We start from the raw sequence: 20,778 nt of genomic DNA on the forward strand, positions 1-20,778 counted from the left end.
GTGACTTCTTAAATGTCACCTTAAAGACCTTGAATGTCTTTAAGGTGTGAAATCCAGGAATAATGTAAAAGAAAAAGAAGCTATCAGACCGTAAGTGTGAAGGCATCTCTTGTCGGTAGCCATTTTTAATTACCTACTAATGTTTCCTGTCAGATTTCATTCTGGTCTTCTAAAATGTGTAATATTCTCCTGGTGAAGTGAGTAAAATTATCAACGCCGCCACGTTTTATAGATTTGGGAATAAGGATAATTTGAAAAACAAAAAAAACAAAACCCTTTTTAAACTTCACTTTTCAAGCAGAAACATAAAGGTTTAAACTTGTCAGATATTTGTAACAGGAAAAAAACAAACATCGAAACAAAATGTTTTAGAAGAAAGTTTTTTCTCAGTCTGGCTTTTCTTTGTAAGCTAACCAGCTTTCTCCATTTTATTGCTACTCGTTAATGCAGACATGGAGGACGCAGCATCGTTCTCACCTGTATAAACCCTGAACCAAACCATCCATTCATACATCCATTTTCTGCTCACCCTTGTCCCTTAGAGGGGTCGGGAGGGTTGCTGGTGCCGATCTCCAGCGAACGTTTCGGGCGAGAGGCGGGGTTCACCCTGGACAGGTCGCCAGTCTGTCGCACTAACAACAAACCACAGCTTTGAAATCCATTTTCTTCTTCATCTTAGTGAGAAACTAAAATGCAACCAGGAGAGCTTTCCACCTTCAGTGCTGCCACCTGTGCCCTAATATGCCAAGGATGAGAACAAGAAGGTGAAAATATGTGGATATGTTAATGCAGGTAAATGTTTATGACCCCCAACTACATCCACTCACTGATTGTAGCTAAAGCTAAATGAGGTAACATTAAGCTGGATGTATTCGATCCTTCAAATGTTTTGTAAAAAAAAAAAAAAAGAAGAAGACATTTCTGTCATGTGTGTTGAGGATTTAGCTCCCCCCCCCCTTTTTTTTTACTGATTCGGTTTTAAAGAATGAAACAAATTTAAGCTGGAAGTGGCCATAAAATAATTTTTTCATCTTACATTTATTTTTGAGGTGGAAAAAATGCATTTGCTCCTCTGCCAAAGTGAATTGAGAGAATTAATTATTAATTCTCACCTTTTTTTCCATCTTGCGTAATAATGGCATTTGGTTTGCACTATTACTTAATAAATATCACTGCGAACTTTCCAATAAAGTGGAAAGTAATATTCTAATAATATTAATTTCTAGTCGCTTTCGAGCCATAAACACATATCTTGTGTTCCACGTTTTTTTCTGATTGTGTGGTGGGATTTTTTTCTTTGTTTTGTTTTTTGTTCGTTTGTTTTGGGGGGGTTGGCATTTCTCGGGAGATTTTGCAGGGTTATGTACCATCGTACTCTAAAGAAATAAACTATTAGACTCTGCAGATTTGTTTTCGGGAGAAAAACGGATTATTCCCACGTTTTTATTTGGACGTACACAGTGTGTTAATCGTTTAGTTTTCTCCTGGGCACAGGGCAAGACCACCACTGATTACTTTCAGCATGTGACAGCCTGAGCTCCTCCGTGAGCAATCTGTTTAAAAGCCTCAGAGGCTTCTGTGTCACTCACTTCGAACATCATTCGTCAGTCTTCCCTCTGAAGAGTCCCAGATACACTAAGGCCCACGCCTGAATGCGTCTCCTCAGTCGTGCTACATAACAACAACAACTGATGACTAACACAAATAAACACAACTTAAATATAAGGAGCAAATGCAAAACTGCTCAGATGTTTGTTTTATTATTTTTATTTTATTTGAGTGCATCTTCTGCTTTCCATCTGGTTTTATAGTGATATCTTCAGGTCGGCTGATAAAGTGTTAATGAAAGAGAGGGTAGCTGTAAACATGTTTGGTATCGTTCTTCATACAGTGCCTTGCAAATCTATTCACAATGCTTTTTTTTTTTTACTTTCCAACCACAAAATTATATTTTATTGAAATTCTATGCAATAGACGGACACAAAATATTGCATAATTGTTAAATGAAATGAATAAATGATCTAAAAATTGGTGTGCACTTATAAAAATAGCCAGAAGTAAAAAGCTAGTGCAAATAATCGTCTCCAGAGGTTCTCTGCATAATACCAAAGTCCAACTGTGGCTAATTTATTCTCAGTATAAATTCTGCTGTTATTTGGCGGTATCTGTGGATTGTTATTAGGGAAGCATTATTCATAAAACCAGAAAAGAGGAATGTGCTAACTCTGGAGGAGCTTGGTCGTTTCATTTTGTTATTGACTAAAACTGAACCATTTAGCCTACATGTAAAATGTTGCACACCACTCCCCTCAGCTAAACCCAGTCAGAGGACCCTAATCATAGAGCAAGAACTTCATGGCCCAGTCAAAGTCCATACATAAAGCCCATTGAGATTCCGTGGCAGGACTTGAAAATTAATATCCTCCTTTGTTCTCTCTGGTTCTACAGCGTTTTTATTCATTTCAAAAAAAGCATTTTTGTTTTTAGAGAAAATCCAATTTTGCACTAATTCATGTGTGTCTGTCATAAAATTCCACCTACACACAATTTTGTGGTTGTGAATGTAAAACCCAAGGGGTTGTGAGGAAATTTGCGGTTCACCGTATCATTATTCGTGGAATCGACTGCTCTCACACGACCATCCAACCTCATGATGGTGGAGACAAACAAGGACGCTTGAGAAGGAAAAGGACATGAGAAAAATGGCTGACAAACACCAGCGGTGCTTTCATCCCATCAAAGTGCTTGTAGAGGTTAGAACTGTACACTATTCACAGACGCATAGCTTGGACTTGAAGTAGCATGCCGAAAAGTCACAAGTAGGTCATAAAATAACATTTTCTAAAGATGCATCTACATCTTTGAATGTCGGCGATGAGTTCTCTGGTGACGGAGGGACGTCACAGTGGCAGTTCGGGTGTAACTGGACGAGTTGGAAGCTAATGCTAATGCTGGAAGCTAATGCCTGACACATGATGATGTTTGACTGTGTCTGACACATGATGATGTTTGACTTAATGTGGTTTTATAATAAGTACAACGGCAGGGAATTATGTGGGATTGGACCCCGGTGAGGCAGTGTGCGTCACAATGACCTCTGACCCTGCTTGTTGGGCCTTCTCCGCATGGCGCAGTCCGCCGTAGAGTCTCTCGTCCACCGACACCACCAGCTTGTCTGCTAGACTGCTCTGGGCCTGCAGAGAAACCTCTGACAGGATGGCCTGGCTGCTGTTGTTGTTCCTGTTGTCCACTCTGGGGTCCATGTGGCTCATTTGCGCCGACAGAGTGCTGCTCGCGCTTCCCACCTCCTTGCTTGTGGACAATTGGCAGCCATCAGTCTCACCAGCCAACTCTGGGGAGACGCTTCTTGTTGGGTCTGTCCCGTCGGACGTTCTGTCGGCCATGCTCCCTGCAGCTCCTGCAGATCCTACCGGATCTTCTGCTCTCTCTGTTGCCTCCTCCTCAGAAGCCACGACCTCGCTGGCTTCTTCATCGGCAGCACTCGCTATTCTCGACAGGGTGCTGTGGTACCTGGTGTCTAGTGGGTACCCTGCGCTGTCCCCCCTCCTGAGCGGGGTGAACCTCTGTCTCTCTAGAGACGGCGAGTACCTTCCCCCTGAGGCCGAACCCGGGTCACTGTATTGCTTGTGTCTCTGCCACTGCTTCCGGAGGTGAACCCTGGACCTGTGCCTGGAGCGCAGCGGAGAGTCCTGCTGGTCGAAGCGTGGATCATGACGAAGGAACTCGTTGAAGAGCGCGTCTGTTTTCTCGTCTATGCTGTAGTCACGGCGACGGAGACGGGATCGATGAGGACTCGGGGGCTTTGGGGTTGGGCTCACCAGCGGAGAAATAAGCTGAGTTTGTGTTTCTGGAGGCTTCTGAGGATGGAGGGACTTCAGTAGCTGATATGGCTCTTGAAGGGTGTGAGAAAGACCGTCACCCTGAGATTTCTGCTTTAGTCTGTCCTCTGTGTCTGCGCTGAGGGCCATCTGGTCCTCCAGCTCCTCCTGAAACAACTTGGTGGTCTCCACGCTCTCACACACTGAGCCTTTCCTCCCAGAGCTGGTAAAAAACTGTCTCCTCTCAGAAGCAGTCTTCCCCCGAGGAGCCCCAGGAGTCCCAAACAGCCTCATATCTTCAGGGGCTCTGGATGGCGCTTCAATGGAGGCATAACCACTGTCCATTTGAAGCAACTTCCTGTTTCCTCCCTCCGCCTCTCCTCCAGCTCCATTACCCGTCTCCCCGTCTCCCCCAGATGCCCCTCTAGTTCCACCCTCTGCCTCACCATCTCCTTCAGGCTCATCGTCCAGGTCTTGCGACAGGCAGGTGTCCAGGCCCGAGCGAGCTCCTGCGCCACCAAAGGACGAGACGCTGTCTGCGTCACTGCGGACCGACTCACGATCGGTGCTGCTCTGATCTGAAGAGGCATATTGCTCCAGAGAGGCTCTCAGGCTCCAGATGTCTCTGTAGAGGGACGGGGGTGGGTCTGAGCTCTCTTGGCGGATCATGAAAGATAGAGACGAGCCAGAGTCTGTCCTTCTTCTGGCCACGGCTCCCAACGCCGCATCGTCTCCCTCATCTGTCCCTGCATCGTTCTTTTTTCTCACACCAGCCGTGCCAACGTCTGTTTTTGCATCCTCAGTTTGTCTCAACTGCTCTTCAAAACGGTCCCGCCTGGTGGGTCCTTGCTCTGGACCAAACAGGTCGTCATCTTCCGCCGACTCCGACTCATTTCTTGTTGCATTGGTTCTTATCGCTGCTCCGAACACCGTTTCTTGTTCCGCTCGGGTTCCGTTGACGGCAGGCTCAACCTGACCCAGAGTGGGATCAGATGGGAGACAAAGTTCGGCTCTCCTGCTGCTGGTGGTGCTGCCACCTACCTCCACCCTGGCCTCCAGCTTTAGCCTGCACGGGAGAGGAGCATGCAGTCAGAACCTGATTTTGTTGAAATCATTGTTATATAAGGAGAGAATTACCTCCTGAGGAAGACAGAGGATGTAGGAGCTGTTTCAGGATGAGGCAGAGTCTCAGCGGAGAGGGACTGGAGGCCGCTGGTCTGGATGGGAATATGTGGGAAAGATTCAAAGGCGTCATCTCGGAGCGGAGAGGAGTCTTCATCGGTGTGGTCAGTGGTTTCACTTGCTGCTCTCTGTCTCTGAAAAGGCTTTCTCTTTGGGGAGCCTGGAAGGAAATCAGACACATCTTCATATTTCCATCTAGTGCCAGTAGAGTCACACTATTAGAGAAACCCCTAATAGTTAATCAAGTTTAATTCTTACTAAACATGGGGAACCAATATGTAGCTCTATACTTTTATCTTTAAATTATGACATACATAAATTAGTTAAATAAACAAATCAATTGTAGGTATCAAGGTAAATATATAAAGAAATGAAGTACAAGGTTCTAAAGTAGCACTTTGGAACCTCCAATTAGTTAAATAAGAAATTGAACCTTAAATGTCTACATATCAAATAAATATGAATCTTTTTTTAACAAAAGGCAGTTGTTTCACAATTTATGGTTTTAATGTATGTATGTATGTATGTATGTATGTATGTATGTATGTATGTATGTATGTATGTATGTATGTATGTATGTATGTATGTATGTATGTATGTATGTATGTATGTATGTATGTATGTATGTATTTATGTATGTATGTATGTATGTATGTATGTATGTATGTATTTATGTATGTATGTATGTATGTATGTATGTATGTATGTATGTATGTATGTATGTATGTATGTATGTATGTATGTATGTATGTATGTATGTATGTATGTATGTATGTATGTATGTATGTATGTATGTATGTATGTATGTATGTATGTATGTATTTGTTTAGGCATTCTTCTTAGAACCACTTCTGGCATATTTACTAACTTTCTGAAGACCAATGGGCTTCACAGGGACCAAAACGCAGTTTAGGGTTTGATTAGGGTTAGAGGTCAGGTTTAGAGGTAAGGTGTTTGGGTTAGGCATAAATTCACTCACTGCAATGAACGAAAGTCAATGCAGAGTCCTAATATGGGTAGAAATAGAAACCTGTATTACTTAGTGGAGCTGGATGATGCTGTCATTTCATGTGCAGATTAACCAATCAGAGGTCAGACAGATCTGATGAGCCGCAGCGTCAAATAAATCATTTCATGGTTCAGTGTTACACAGGAACCATAAAATCACTTAATACTGTTATAATTACATATGCTCATAATATTTAATGAATTTTTAATGAATGAATTTCACATATTTATCGGCTCATATATTTGATTTTTAACATAATAACAATAAATCAATTTATCAATTTAACTATTTGTATTTGCATTTATTGTCATTGAGACAAGCATAAACAACATTTTGTGGTACTGTAATTCTGAATATGTCTCATCTTTCCTTTCAAACCAGTTGAAACCAATTTAAAGTTTAGTTTTAAAAAAAAAACAACAAAAACATATCTATTTCCTGAAATCTTGTAGCTTTTCCATGAATCTGCACAAACTTTTGGCGTCCAGACTGGCGGCCCGGTGGCTGGTGTCGAACTTCCACCTCCTAAAGTAAGGCCCGGCCCCCTCCAGGCTGGCATGTCGCCGCAGTTTGGAGAGGAAGTGCAGAACAGACGTCGGACCCGGGGCCTGAGCCGACTCTCCCCTCGGCCCCCACTCGCTCTCGGCCTCGCCCCTGTCTCCGATGGCCTCCATCTGACAGAAGAGATGAAGGCAGAGGAGGATGGAGGGGAGGTGGAGACGCATTAAGGAAGGACATGCGGCTGAGATGGATGGTGACAATGAGAGCCAGAGTCCTCAGGGGACAGCATTTGTCATGCTGTCACTCTGCTGCAGCGATGACTGATGCAGCAGCAGGAGCAGCAGCTCTGAACCTCTAGCAGACGACTGAGTTTCACTTTGTGTTGGAAATCAGTGGATTTGTTTGCACTGTAGAAATAAACCAAGTTCAGTACAGACCAGCTTGGCTTTGAGTTTGAAAACAAAAGTTACACATGAACAGATAAATAGCAGCTAATGATCTCGGACAGACAAAACAAATGAAGCAAGATCAAGTTTGGTAAAGTACAGCTGTAGTTTATGTCTCAAGAGAAAAATGTCTTTCATATTTTATAAGAGAAAAATGATCCAAATGAGAATAGGAACCACAATGGATAGAAATAATGCATCATCTTCACAAATATGATATTATGTGCAGATTAACCCTGTAATTTCTTTTTTACTTCTGGAGTTCAGTGGATATAATTGCAAGAAGGTTTGTGAACCTGTCAACTGTGGGAAATAAGGCGCGAGAATTGTTAATGTTTTTGTGTATGATCTCCACAAATCATAAAGAACTTTTCCCTTGCATGTTTTTGTGAGGAGTGACGACTTCACAGTCTCTCTTTGTAGATTTCACGGTAAACGTGATGTTGAGTTTGACCTTCATCAGCCGTACGACAGAGGTATGACAAAAGTAACTTCATTGAGATGCTTCCTTCAACCATCTACCAGTCTCTGACCTCGGCCCATTTCTCACTTTCAGATGATAGATATTTGGGGGGTTTCATACACGTTTACCCAATATTAAGTCACATCACAGCATCTAAATTCTTATAATAAAAGTTTTGATGGAGGAAATCTTAAAATAATCTTAAGCTTTCTCGAGATTTAAAATGAAAGGGTTTTCTGTGAAAGGGAGTTCTGCTGTTCACTTTTTCTTCTCTGTCTTGCATTATTAATACTGATATATGACAGAAAGGTTAGCTTAGATTTTGACTTTATTGAATGTAATGTAGTAAAGAGCGTTCCTCTGATGGAAAACTGCATCAGAGGCTGAAATGTGTCAACAAAACCTGAGTGAAGTTGGTCGCTCCACCTTCTCCAAATCAGACAAAATTGGCGGCAAAATCAAAGCAGCACAAACAAAAACATTTGCTGCACAAACCAGCACAAATGTGGTCGAGTGGATTTACACCAATTTTGTCTGATTTGAAGAGGGGGGATGGCTGGTTGACCTTTCATGACCTCTAGAAACATTTCTCCTTTAAAATTATAGCGGCACAAACAAAAAATGTTGCTGCACAAACGTTTGACACCAATTTCGCCTGATTTGAGGAAGGTGGTGGTGGGAAGGGCACTCAGGTGTAAATAAAGTTACATACAAACAAAAGCAAACAATAGATGAACAGTAGTAAAGTATGCTTACAGGTTCAAGGAATTCATTTGAAGTACAAACTTCCAATGGAAACAAGGTTAATTAAAGTTAAAGACTCACTGTTTGAGAGCGCTGGGACTTGAGGACAGATGAGGACTGCCTGTCTCTCTGGTCCAGGACGGTGGAGTGGTGTGGATCTCCAGGCAGCCCCCCACTCAGGCTCTGTCCCAGCCAGTCAGGGACTCTTCTCTCAGCAGGCTGGAAAAAAGGAGACAGAAAACTGCATCAGAGGCTGAAATGTGGCACCTTACCGATCTGATGTTGTTCAGCTACCTGGTAGATGCTGAGGGGCAGCTTGGGAGCTGAAGTCTCACTGATGTTGATGGTGCTGCTCTCCGTGGAGTCACACTCCATGATGGTGAGTATCTTCAGGTCACACGGAGCGGGAGGCAGGTGCAGGTGGGTCAGCCGGGCCTTTTTCAGGTGATGGAAGTCTCCTTCGGTGAGAGTGTACCTGAGGTCGAGGCATAAGCATCTGATCTCTGTCCACCAAAGAGGGAAGAATACCCAAGTTTGCTCAAGTGGACGTTACCTGCGCCCTTTTTCCTGAGTGTTTTTTTCCTGCTCATACAGCGCAGATTCATTGAAGGACACTCTGCGGCCAGTGGAGGCGGTGGAAACAAATCGGTCCGACTCTCCATCGTGACAACTCGACGCTGAGAGAGCATCTGATTCATCCAGACGAATTGTGATCTCTGAGCAACAAGGACGCGCCGATGAAGAGGAACAAAAGAGGTCTGTGACGACACCGAATCAGAAAGTATGCGTGAAACTGGAAAACAGAACAGCGCAGCTCTGACCTTGCGTGGGCTGAGAATCCTCAGCGTAAGTCGTGTTTGTCTTCTCAGGGTCATCGCTCGCTCTGCGGGGAGAAAATTACTTTTACGCTCCGTGTTTTTAAAACACAAAAGGAGAAGTGCTCAGTCACGTTATGGATTTCTAAAGTTGCAGTCCACACAGACTGTGGACTGTGTGGACTGCAACAGTCCACAGTTGCAGGACCCACCTGGAGTAGCGCCGTCCACCCAAGCAGCAGCGGTGACAGAAGAGCAGCAGCAGGGACAGCAGGACCAGCGTCCCGCCGGCGAAGACGCTCAGCAGCACCAGCAGCAGCACATAGTTCTCCGCCTGGCCGGTCGACACGGGCACATCCTGTTGCTGAGTGATTATTTAGGAAGGGGAGGGGAGAAATACGTTACAATTGTAGACTCAGTAGCTTTCAGCTGTTTTCCATCTTATTTCATAAACATTGGCTGCGACAGCAAATGACACAATGCGTATTGATATGCATCGTGGTTTCCTGTTCCAGTCTGAACAACAAAACATAGAGGACATTTTGGTGAGGATTCTCCAGTAGAGAGCTTTGGACATTGGACTGGACTTTGACTAGGACGTTACATCTAATCTACTCCCTCGTACTTCTCACTGTATGTTTAGGGTTGCTGCCCCATTATTTTAGTTTTTTTCAAGATTGTCCTGTATTTATCTTCTCTTCTACTCTGACCAACTTCCATGCCCCTGCTGAAGAAAGGCAACCCAAAGCATGATGGTACCACCACCACATATCGCAGTGGGAATGGTATGGGCAGTGGCTTCCAGTCAGTCTGGATGGACAAACATGTCCTGGTACGTTTGCTGTTGTGGATATTATTTTCTAACCCCAAGGTGCTTTAAACTTCTCCTCAACTTTCTCCCTGAACTTGCTGCTGCTCTTCCTTGTTCTTCATGATGTTGCTGCTTCCCAAATGCTCTCTAACAAACCGTCTTCATAGAAAAATCAGTGCTGGGGATTTTATTTGGGGCATCACAGTAAAATGGGTTGAATACCATAAAATTAAAATTCATACCATCCTTTTTGAAATGTGAAATTTTGCAAGTACAGTATGCAGAGCATCGTGTAGGTCAAAAGCAATAAAATGCGTAAAAGTTTGTCATTTTAACGTGACAAAACGCCAAAATGGTTGTGGATAATCTTTTTGAATTCACTCACAAGCGTACTTCATATTCTGAAAAAAATAAATAAATAGAAAATATTATTGGCAAATCAGTGCTATAAAGTCACAAGGACATAATTAAATCCTGTTTAAATGTGAGCTGCACAGAACGCTGGAGTCGCTGGCCTCCCACTAGAGGGTGAGTGAGATACATTTGTTTCCATCGGGGCAGAAATTTTACCAAATTACACAGTGTAATCCTGTTACCAGCTGTGCGTGGGTTGGGACAGATCCCTGGTTTTCCTTTTTCCCTTTCTGGACACTTTCCTTTTTCTGTGCATTCAAATAAAATGCTCTGCAAAGGACTCCTGACTAACAACATCCAGGCCTAAGGATGAAGGTAAAATACCCAGAAACAGAACAACACATTGAAGCGCATGACTCTCATTTGAATATCTGATCTTTTGTCTATAAATATCCCTCTAAACATCATTGTAATCATTTAAACTTTGATCTCCTCTGCGGTGATATTGCTTGGGTTGCGGCGCATGGATTTAATTTCCTCTCCTTGCATTTGCCCGTCATCTCCAAAGATCCAGACTCATTCATTGACCAGCAAAGCCAGGCAGAGGCATGCATTTCTCCACTGCTGTGTTTTCTTAAGGGAACATGGTGGCAGAATTCACTCTGCCTGGACTGTATTGTCTTTCTTTTTTTTTTTTTTCTAAAAACTCTCTCTGTGGTGTTACGCTGTCAGCTGTAAGCACCATAATATTTAATGAGTGGACTCAGCACTGCAAGACTCTTAAGTCTTTGCCTCCTCGCTGCAAACACACACCCAGATACACACCGCCTGTTCGCTCACACACACACACGCCCACCCCCGCACACACACCCCCGCACACACACACACACACACACACACACTCACCCAGACAACCAACTGCTCTCTTTTGATTAATACACTCAGTCTCGGCTGAGCAGGGCTGGGGATGCTAATCGAAACGTCAGCAAGACCCTTAATTCAATTTCCCAACTCTTCTCAATGAGAGAGAAATGAGGCCTTTGCAGGCTAAAAATGGAAATCGGAGGAGGAAGAGGATGAGGAGGAGGAGAAGGAGGAGGAGGATGCCGACGCACATGAGCAATCCCCACGGAAGACTTTCCTGGCTCTTCTCCGAATGTCAGTTTCAGTGGAAAGAGGAGAATAATTGGACTCTTTCTGCCCGCACGAAAAGAATATTAATCAATTGAAATGTTTGATCTTGGCTAATGGATGAAGATGTATAAAGAGAATTATCCAGGGAGGCTCGAGAGGGGAGAGAAGAGCCCAGGAGTTCCTCATGTAGTGCAAAACGACTTCAGGGTAATAATAGTGTTAACCACAGCTGCATTTCAGACATCTTTCAAAGAGAGAAAATGTCTGTGTCTCCACAGGACTGTACCAGTCCAAATGAATCTGCAAGTCATGAACTTTTTCATGCTTGCAAGTGTCTCTATTTTCCCTCCCACAGAAACAATTACGGCCAAACACCTCAGTTGGACTTTCATCAAACCAGAGGAAAACAATTCAGCTTCTTGTTTACGGCGTTCGTCCGTAAATTGCACTTTAGCTTTTATGCTTAATTTGAAATGGCCTCTTCCTCACTGCGTGGCTCTTCAGGCCACGACTGTTCACTATTCTGGCTCAACACATAAAAAACTTGAACAAAGACAGTTCAAGTTTAGTTTGATTTAATTCAGACAGTGAGAAATAGTGTGTCTTTTTTTATCCTTCAGAAAGCATACCTGCCTGGCAATAAGTGTGGACACACACAAACACATTTTTTGTTCAATATGCCCCTCAAAGAGTAGCTTCAGGTGAGAACATGTTAACTTGAACGAGTAAAAGATGAAACAAAGTGTTTTACAATCAGCAACCAACATCCATGAGGCAAGAAAAGAAGCTGGAAGTGGTCTGAAAAGTGGCTTAAAGATTCGAAACAATTTCGATTCTTTACACAGAAAAACCAAAGTGAAACTTTGGTTTCACTTTCCATATATATATATATATATATATATATATATATATATATATATATATATATATATCAACACTTTTTGTCAAATCTCGCAAAGAATTGTTAAAAAAAAAAAACTTCTATTAAATATTGTTTTATTGCAGTCACATAGAGAAACATCTAATCTGAATAGATGTTGTTTTCAACTAAATCTCTGGTAGCACAATTGTTGGTTCGCCTGCAGCCAATCATTTGTCCTTTTCTAATGGCCCAAAGCAGCAATTTCTCAGTGTGGAAGCAAATAGCATTAAAGACTTTAAATATTTCTCCTTTCACTATCTCTCTGAATCCCCTTGAATACTGAAGTCTTCTCTATGCTCTCTTCTCTTCATCTCAGCGCACAAGTTTACAGTAAGATTTAGCACTATGATTTAAAAAAACTAACAAAAAAAGCTCTTGAAATGGTCTGATGAAGCCGTTCTGTGTTTATTTGGCTAAATGTTTCATCTCGTTATCCTGGAAAGACCTAACGATGACTGATTTCTAGTTAATTGGTAAGTTCATCTAGTTTTAATGTCCTGTTATAGGAAAGAGTCCCTGATGTCATGCTCTTTAATAAGATTCTCAGGGCACTTGAAAGAAAATACAAGCCCACAGCATCACAGATCTTCCACTACGCCTCACAGTAAGCATCAATTTTGCTTTTTCGTTTATCCTTAATTCAATCCAACCTGGAGTGTTTGCTGAAACTTACTCTCATCTGACCAAACCACTCCATTAGAATCCGGAGCAGAGTTTAGGAATCTCAGTATGTTTATGTTAGTGACAGTAGGACATTCACTCCGACACAACAATGTGGAACGCATCAAATGATTGTTATAGAGACGTGGTCTTACTTAAACCCCAATTAGTCACTTTTACTGAAGCTCTCAAACAGTGAGCATTGTATTTTTATTTTTTTTACCTCTTTTATAATCCTAGTTTGTCCCGCTTTATATTGTTTTAACTTTCTTATCATTGCTGTGACTCTATTTGCAAGTGGGGAGTTTTGAAGATTTTCGTGCATTAGTTCACAAGAAAAACAGGAAAAGGTGAACACTTGGATTTATTTAAGAAAAATGCAAAGTATTCATTAAAGACACGGTTAATTTAGATTATTTACGTTAAATGATGAGAATAGCTATATCACAAAAGAAATCTTTCTCATACTTTTATTTAAATGTTTCACTGACTTTTGTTAGATGGTTTAACAAATTGAAAAAACACAAAACATTGAGTGTTCTGGATTCATGATGGTATGGATTCAGTAGTTTCTGGCAAAAGCACAGGAGGGAAAATGTAAAGAAACTAGGACTGAAACATATTTGAGTTTGAAACAACCATGATTACATTTGTGTGTGCGTTTGTGGGCATGTATCGGAGCAGCCGTGACTTAATGAAACCTGCTGTTTCTACGAACTCAGCCAAACGGGAAGCAAAGCTCCATCAATCAGGCGGAGCAGCGAAGCCATCTTCCTGACTCACATGGAAGTCGATTCTCCGTTTCCACAGAAAACTCAAACTGACCAGCAATCAGAGCAACCAGCTCAGACTCCTCCTCTCTCTCTCTCTCTCTCTCTCTCATCCATCCAGACCCATATTCAGTTCTGGTTTTCCATCAGCTCCCCATCTCCACGCAGCACCCACAGATTGAAGCCGACACCTGGAACACTGTTTCCCCAACATGCCTTTCTCCGTGGCTCCCACCCTGACTGAACCCCAGCAGGGACTCAGAAAACATTGTGAGAGTTTCTTCAAGCATAACATCAAGATCCAGCACCATCTGAAGGTGTGGACAGCATGTGTTGCTGGAGCAGCATACTCACAGTGGAGTTCTCTGTCAGACTTGTCAGGACAGGCAGATCATTGCTCATGGTCCAGGTCAGAGTGAGTGAGCCCTGTGGAGGAAGCGGGGAAAGACAGATCAACTTTAAAACATCCAGTTCAGATTATATAAATGTTACACCATCCTTTACAGAATACACACTGTGCAACTGAACTTCTAAATTCACTGAGATGAAGTTTGATTAAGCTGTGGAGCTACAAAGCTGGTCAGAACTTTACATAAGTGTGGATAAATGTCACCTAAACTGCAAATACCACAAGCTTTTTGTGTCTACCAAGGAGTTTGTGGAGTAATCTGGGATTCACTTTTGACCATTATTGGCAGAAATTCTTCTGAGTATTTAGAACAGCTGGCTTCCTGTCAAACTTGGCCTTTAAAGCTGCAGTCCAAAGATTTTAACAAATTTTCCTCAAACCACCAACTAGCTAAGGCCGTGTGTGTACAGCAAGGATTGAATTCTCGAGGTCAGAGGTGAGAGGTCAGCCCAATTTTGCTAATGTGCATACTAAAACCTGGGCTGTGCCAAGTTAACACTAGCCAGCTCAGTACATGGCACTATGTTGACATATGGATCCAGAACTCAAGCTTGTCTCTGGACTGTTACACCCTTACAGGCTTCAATTTGTTAAAAACCTGTGTTGACGATAGTGGCCTCTCTTGTCCTTTTTAATTTGAAACTCCCTGAAGTAGTTTCTATCACTTTTAGGAGACCTCTCCTGAAAAGGTCACTGTGATGTCTATGCAAATACAACATCCAAAACAGCTGCCTCTTCCTCTTTGGACATTTGTTTGGAGTGCCGGACTCGCTGGTTGTTTGTTTAATCGGGGGTTTTTTTACATGAAATTGACACACAGGTTACTACACATCAGCATGACAGAGACATGCTTTTAGGCTTTCAATGATCTCTTCCTAAAACATGTATCCATGTTTTGTTGCCTGCTTTCAATAACACTGGAACTGCTTCTAATTTCTTCCACTTCACTTTAAATCACATGTGTCAAACTCAAGGCCCGGGAGGCCAAATCTGGCCCGTCGTAACGTTTTCTGTGGGCTACAAATTACGTCAATCACAAATTTGCAAAATTTGCACAAGATCAACGGATCCCTGCATTTTTTCAGATTTCACTGCAAATTTTTCTCAGAATTAATCAAACAGATTGGGCTTAATTGACTTCTGCGTCAGCCTTACTTGATGTCAAGTTATAGTTACAGCGAGGAATAAAACGTCACATGTAAAGTCAAGGACTAGCACAAATATCGTACAAATTCCTTACAAATATTTCTAAATTAGAACCACAAAATCTGTGATTTTGATTCCAAACAAACCCCTCAAAAACAATTGTGAAATCCTGGAGGGACAGCTACTTATTAATATTTTAACAGTTTGATGTGTTTTATCGATACATTCTGGCTCAACCGGCCCTTTAAGAACATTCAGCTTTTTGATAGGGCACAAAATGAAACTGAGTTTAACACCCCTGCTTTAAACCAACAACTTAATGGTTCAATCATGAGTTCCAACAGAACAATTATCTAAAAACACATTAAAACTGGTTCTAGAAGAGTTGAACCAGGCTGAAATTAAGCGTCTGGAATGTATTTTCCAAACTTCTGTAAAAATGACAGATCTGAGGTCTGCTTTGTACTAGGAAACCATTTAATTTATAATTTTACAAATTCAGCCAATAATGGTGGTCATGTGAGCAGGTCAGGTACTGAATGGTCATGGTGAAATTTGATAAGAGACATGAAAAAATAAATAGCACTAAAATAAATTTATCTATGTGTATTATTCTGATTTTGTGGTGATTTGAGAAAATTCACAATTAATTTGGTGCCAAATTGTTTTTTTTGTTTTTTTTTCTTAAATTCACTGCAGTTGAATGATGCAAAAAAAAAAAAAAAACTAAATAAAATAAAATGAAAAAAAAAAAAAAAAACATGGCTCCAATGAATCATTTGAAGCCCAAAATTAATCTGACAGTCATGCGCATGATGACTGTAGCCTTGGTACTGTGCTTCCCACAAGCCTTGCAGAGAGCAGGAGCTGGCTTTGCAAAGAGTCTCCTGAGGGAGAGAATTGCTTCCTTTGGTGTTGATTCAAACTGTTGCTTGCACCAAGAAAGTGTATATGACACATCAAAGAAAAATGAAAAGATTCAAACTCATCAACTCTGTCCTTTTTAGCGCTTTTTAGCTGGAGTTTCTATTGAAGGATCTTTTCTGCAACAGCTATGATATTCAGTCTTGTATCCTTGAAGTAGTGATGTGTGTGTGGGTGAGTGTGGGGGCGTGGGGGTGTGTGGATATAAACAAGGATGTGTGCGCGTGTGGGGTGGGCGTGTGTGTGTGTGTGTGTGTTAAGGCTGAAGGTTAAATGAAAACTACTAAAAAAAAACAGCAAAAAAGAGTAAAAAGATAAATCATACGCAAATGAAACTGCATAGAAGTGAAGTTTTTGATTGAGGTTTTCTGTAATTGGATCTGAGTGTTAAATCAGGGCCTTCTCAGACTGCAACAAATTCTTTGTCAAAGTTGCAGAAATTATTTTTATGAAAACTTCCACAGTTTGAGCCTTTTTGCAAAGACTTATGGGTAAAACATTTCTGGATGCGCAAAGCCTAAATCTGTAGGCTTTGAAAGTTACAGACTTTCTGTAACTGCAACAAAAGATGGTGGTGCTAAGTATTGACTCAATAAATTGGTGTCACATTTTCAAACTTCTGTTTGTGACATATTTTTTTTAAACCATGTTTAATTTGTCTAACATTTCACAATTACATACTTTGTGGAAGTCTGTCCTGTAAATTTTCTATAAATACAAAGAAGATGGAGCAAATAGTAGAAAAATGAGCGTTTACATTCTAAGAGGACTGATGGTGAGTGCAGAGGATGTTCAGAGACAGAACGGATCACTCTTAACCATTCAAATCACATAAATCTTTCTAAAATCCATTCCAGGCTGTGTGTGAAGCCAATGAGAGGAATCTTGAACTAGAGAAATGTCTCCATTTTGTGTGATTGGCCTTCTGATCATCTGGCTCCATCTTTAAGGTTAGAAGGTTTCTTCCGCAGTAAGGAGTCTGTGCACCTTGTGTAACGTCAGTCCAGGACTGCATTCCTCACACATGCCGATAACCCGGCTGCGCATTCCCTCGGTGTGAGGGAGACTCATATTTTATGTAATATCTCAGCTCGAGGTAACTACGACGAGGCCGCGGCTCCGAACAACACACCATCGCTTCACACGCTGCACATGGGCGCGAATCCTTGCTCTGATAAATAATCTCCCCCGGTGATTTACTCATAATCACAGCCCGTTTGTTATTCTTGTCCTGACATTTGTGAGTGTCTTTTGAGAGTTTTCTCTCATTCACACCTAACAGAAATAGAGCGGCCTGATATTAAATGTTTTTCAGATGAAGTGATTGAAATCTGTAGTGGATTCTCAGAAGAACTGAATTAAATTTGCGATCACACTAAAAGATCAGATGGAGTGGAGAAGTAAAGGGAATTTAACATAAATGTAATGACCTCATAATTTAATTGGTTAAATTAAATTATGAGATATCAAAGTACATATTAAACTACATGTTTTTATGAATTTTATTTAAGGGTGTAAGAGTAAAGGGAGCAGAATGCAAATGCATGCCGCACTTCTCAGATTTTCATTCATAAATAAAGTACCTCCAGTTACGCATTATTTTGTTTCAGTCTACTAAATATAAATTCAAGAAATACATTGAGGCTTGTGCCCTGAGACAAAATGTGAAACCTTTTGAAAAGTGAATTCTGAATTTGACAATTCACACACAGTTAAACATGTTAAAACAACATATATGCTTTTTTGTTGTTGTTTTTTTTTATGGCCAGAGTTGCAATGTGGTAAGAAGAAAGCCCCTGTATGAAGAAAGCAATAAAAAAAGCCTTTATGGACACAGCAGACATGTGTAAGAAGGTGCTTTGCTGAAGTAAAACCAAGTTGTTGTTTTTTTATCTGGGGTATAAAACTAAAAGAAAAAAACACACTGAGCCATGGTAACCTTACTATTTGACCCAAGTGTTGAAGCAGAAACACATCTTAAAGTTGCAGTACATCAGTCCCCTGGGACTAGAGTTGAAATCCCCTGCAGTATGTGAAGGTCCTAGTGAAAGTTCAGACCTAAATCCAATCTAGAAGACTTGGAAAAAATGCTATTCACAGCTGAAACGTACTTAAAAAGCCTTTCAGTGCAGCAAAATGTGGTTCTTAAAATGCATGCTGTTTCAGTTGTATTTGTCAAATCATTTCCAATTTGTAGTTTTGTACTACTTTGTGTTGGTTTGACACAGAAAATTCCAAGCAAACATGGTGAAGCAGCAGATAGCAAGAAGATTTAGCAAAACAATATTTATTCCCTAGGGATATGAACTCCCCCTCTAACATGACGAGTCATAGGACAAATCTCATTAAAGCAAATTCACTTAAAATTTGCTTTAAATGATTTGACCCAAAAACATCAAACTGTTAATCAGCGGACATTTGTTGTAACTGAAATGTGTTTTTCACTAGTAAGATTAAGCCAAATTCATCTATGACTTGCTAGCCCTTTCTTAGGCATTTTAAATAAAATATATAATTGATTATTGCTATCAACATTCGCAAAAATACGACAGTGCTTGAATTTCTAGACTTTAAAGTTTCGCATCCTATCTGCCAGCACTTGTTTTGAAGCAAGCTTAAAAAACTAACAAACAAACAAACAACCAAAAAACTATATCAACACTGACTGTATGTTTTTTTAAAAATGATCATCTGGGATTTGAGAACATGTTAGATTGTTACTTCATCTCCGGTTTATCATCCAGGCAGATGGGCGTTTGGAGCTCAGACACACTTTCTAGCTCCCAACGCTTCAATCACACTGATGGTGTTTGTGTCTTTATAAATACCATCAGCGGGAGGAAAGCAGGTGGAGGGGGAGGGTGTGTGTGTGCGTGTGCGTGGGCGTGGGCGTGTGTGTGTGTGGGTGGGTGGGTGTGTGGGTGTGTGTGTGTGTGTGTGTGAAGATGGGGGGAAGACTTTACTGCATAAAACCCTCAGGTGAGAGTGGGTGTTGAGCGGCTCCAGATGTGTTGTGTCTTACGGTCTATTACGGGAGGTGTCACAGGAGCTTCCCTCCGCTGTCTGCGTGCAGCTGCTGGACTACAGGGACGCGCTGCAGCCGGCGCTCAGCATCAGCACCATTAGCAGCAGAAGCATCTTCCCTTCTCCGCCGAAAATCCCCCGATCAGCAGGGCTGTCCCATGTCAATTCACCGCCTGCTCTCAGCCCTGTGGGGAGGTGGGATAAATCACGACGTGGACCCCCGCTCATGCAGGGAAATTCCGCCGCTCACATAAACACGGGTCAGCTGTGTCGCCTGAGTCTTACATAATTTAAAACAGAACCACGTTGAGACCGCGGGGGGAAAAAAGCCAGAGCTAGAGACAGTCCGTCTTAAAGTAAGAGGGAGGGGTATAATAAAAAAATAAAAAATAAAAATAAAAAAACCACGGGGACTCACCTCGTTGTAGACTCGGAGTGAAGCGGTCCACAGCCAGTCTGCCCCGTCTGCATACTTTATTCTGGGCTTCAAATAACGACTGTAGTTATGAATGAAACCACACGCGATTAGACACACCCACCCCCCCGCTCCCGAAGCGCCACGTGACCAGCACTGACGATGAGGACGGTGATGATGGTGATGGTGGCGGTCATGATGTGAGATGGCAGAGGAAAGCCGTCCTCATTGAGCAGCCTCGTGAATGGCGTCTCTCATCTCATTTTCACCATTAATGAAGCTCAGACTTCCACATTCAATCTGCAGGATTTTTATTTTTTACTTTGCTGTGCTTCACTCAGCCTCCGTGTTGGGAGATAAGATGCCCGGACGGACGGACGCGTGCGCTAAAGCTTTGTGTAATTTCACACTTGACCACTTGGTGGCAGCATAGCACTTTTGCCTCAGTCGAAAGGAGTCTAAAAGCATTCGGTTTGTTTTCTGAATTAGATCCAGTCCACCTCATAGTAGATCAAACTCAATGTGCTTTATTTTATGCTACTCCCTCTAATAAAGGTTTGTTTGTAGGATGATTTACATTTTCTTCAATGCTCGTATTTAACTAATTTGGCCAGAATGACACTTTGTGTTGCGATTTCACATTCACATGTATGCCTTGGAAAAATATTCGCACTCCACCTTTTTCACATTTGTGAAATACACACAGTCTGTGTATTTCCTTTCACAGAACAGCACATTACAAAGAGTTGTGAAGTGGAAGTAGGGAATATTATTGTTTTAAAATAATCTTTGACAAAAAAAAAAGTACAAACAAAATAAATAATTAATGCTTTTGCTTTCATCCACCTGAAATCCTGAGCAACTATTTGAGTTAATTCTTTGTAACACCACATTTCCTTAAAGCTGAAAGTCTCTTAAAAGTTCTGAACATTTAAAAACTGAAACGTTTCGCACTGTATTCACTGGAGTGCAGATGTGAACATCAGTTTCTAAGTCTTGCTAAAGATATCTTCTGTTTCTTGACGGAAATGCTAGCACCGGAATAAACTATCCTGCATAACATCTCGACGTGTTAGTTTCCTGCTGGGCAAAATCATTTGTGCTCCAGTAGTCAGCATCCCCATAGCATGACCCTGCCACATTATTTGCTGTAGGAATGATGTGGTCAGAGCAACGTGCAGTGCTAGGTTTTCTCTATTTGTAGCATTTT

General features: G+C 41.7%; 1 protein-coding gene across 1 annotated transcript; it reads right to left on the reverse strand.

Annotated features, from left to right (window-relative positions):
* Nucleotides 1–1,791: 1,791 nt before the first annotated feature.
* LOC122840986 (voltage-dependent calcium channel beta subunit-associated regulatory protein) lies at nt 1,792–19,694 on the reverse strand. The gene is made up of 11 exons (XM_044133840.1): nt 19,572–19,694; nt 19,152–19,338; nt 14,005–14,076; nt 9,212–9,363; nt 9,006–9,067; nt 8,738–8,900; nt 8,479–8,659; nt 8,266–8,403; nt 6,506–6,704; nt 4,977–5,181; nt 1,792–4,905 (listed from the first exon to the last, which is right to left on the reverse strand). The coding sequence occupies exons 3-11, from the start codon at nt 14,050–14,052 to the stop codon at nt 3,051–3,053; spliced, it is 3,003 nt and encodes a 1,000-aa protein (XP_043989775.1). The 5' UTR covers nt 14,053–14,076; nt 19,152–19,338; nt 19,572–19,694; the 3' UTR covers nt 1,792–3,050.
* Nucleotides 19,695–20,778: the final 1,084 nt, after the last annotated feature.

Source organism: Gambusia affinis, linkage group LG12 (genome assembly GCF_019740435.1).
Source record: "Gambusia affinis linkage group LG12, SWU_Gaff_1.0, whole genome shotgun sequence".
Taxonomy (NCBI): domain Eukaryota; kingdom Metazoa; phylum Chordata; class Actinopteri; order Cyprinodontiformes; family Poeciliidae; genus Gambusia; species Gambusia affinis.

What these genes read in the sequence shown, in the direction of transcription:
- LOC122840986 (XM_044133840.1), bottom strand. Translation starts at nt 14,052, where the DNA reads ATGAGCAATGATCTGCCTGTCCTGACAAGTCTGACAGAGAACTCCACT. An exon ending in GTCTGACAGAGAACTCCACT is followed by an intron (nt 9,364 to 14,004) that starts GTGAGTATGCTG and finishes ATAATCACTCAG; the next exon opens with CAACAGGATGTGCCCGTGTC. An exon ending in CGCCAGTCTGGACGCCAAAA is followed by an intron (nt 5,182 to 6,505) that starts GTTTGTGCAGAT and finishes ATTTCCTTCCAG; the next exon opens with GCTCCCCAAAGAGAAAGCCT.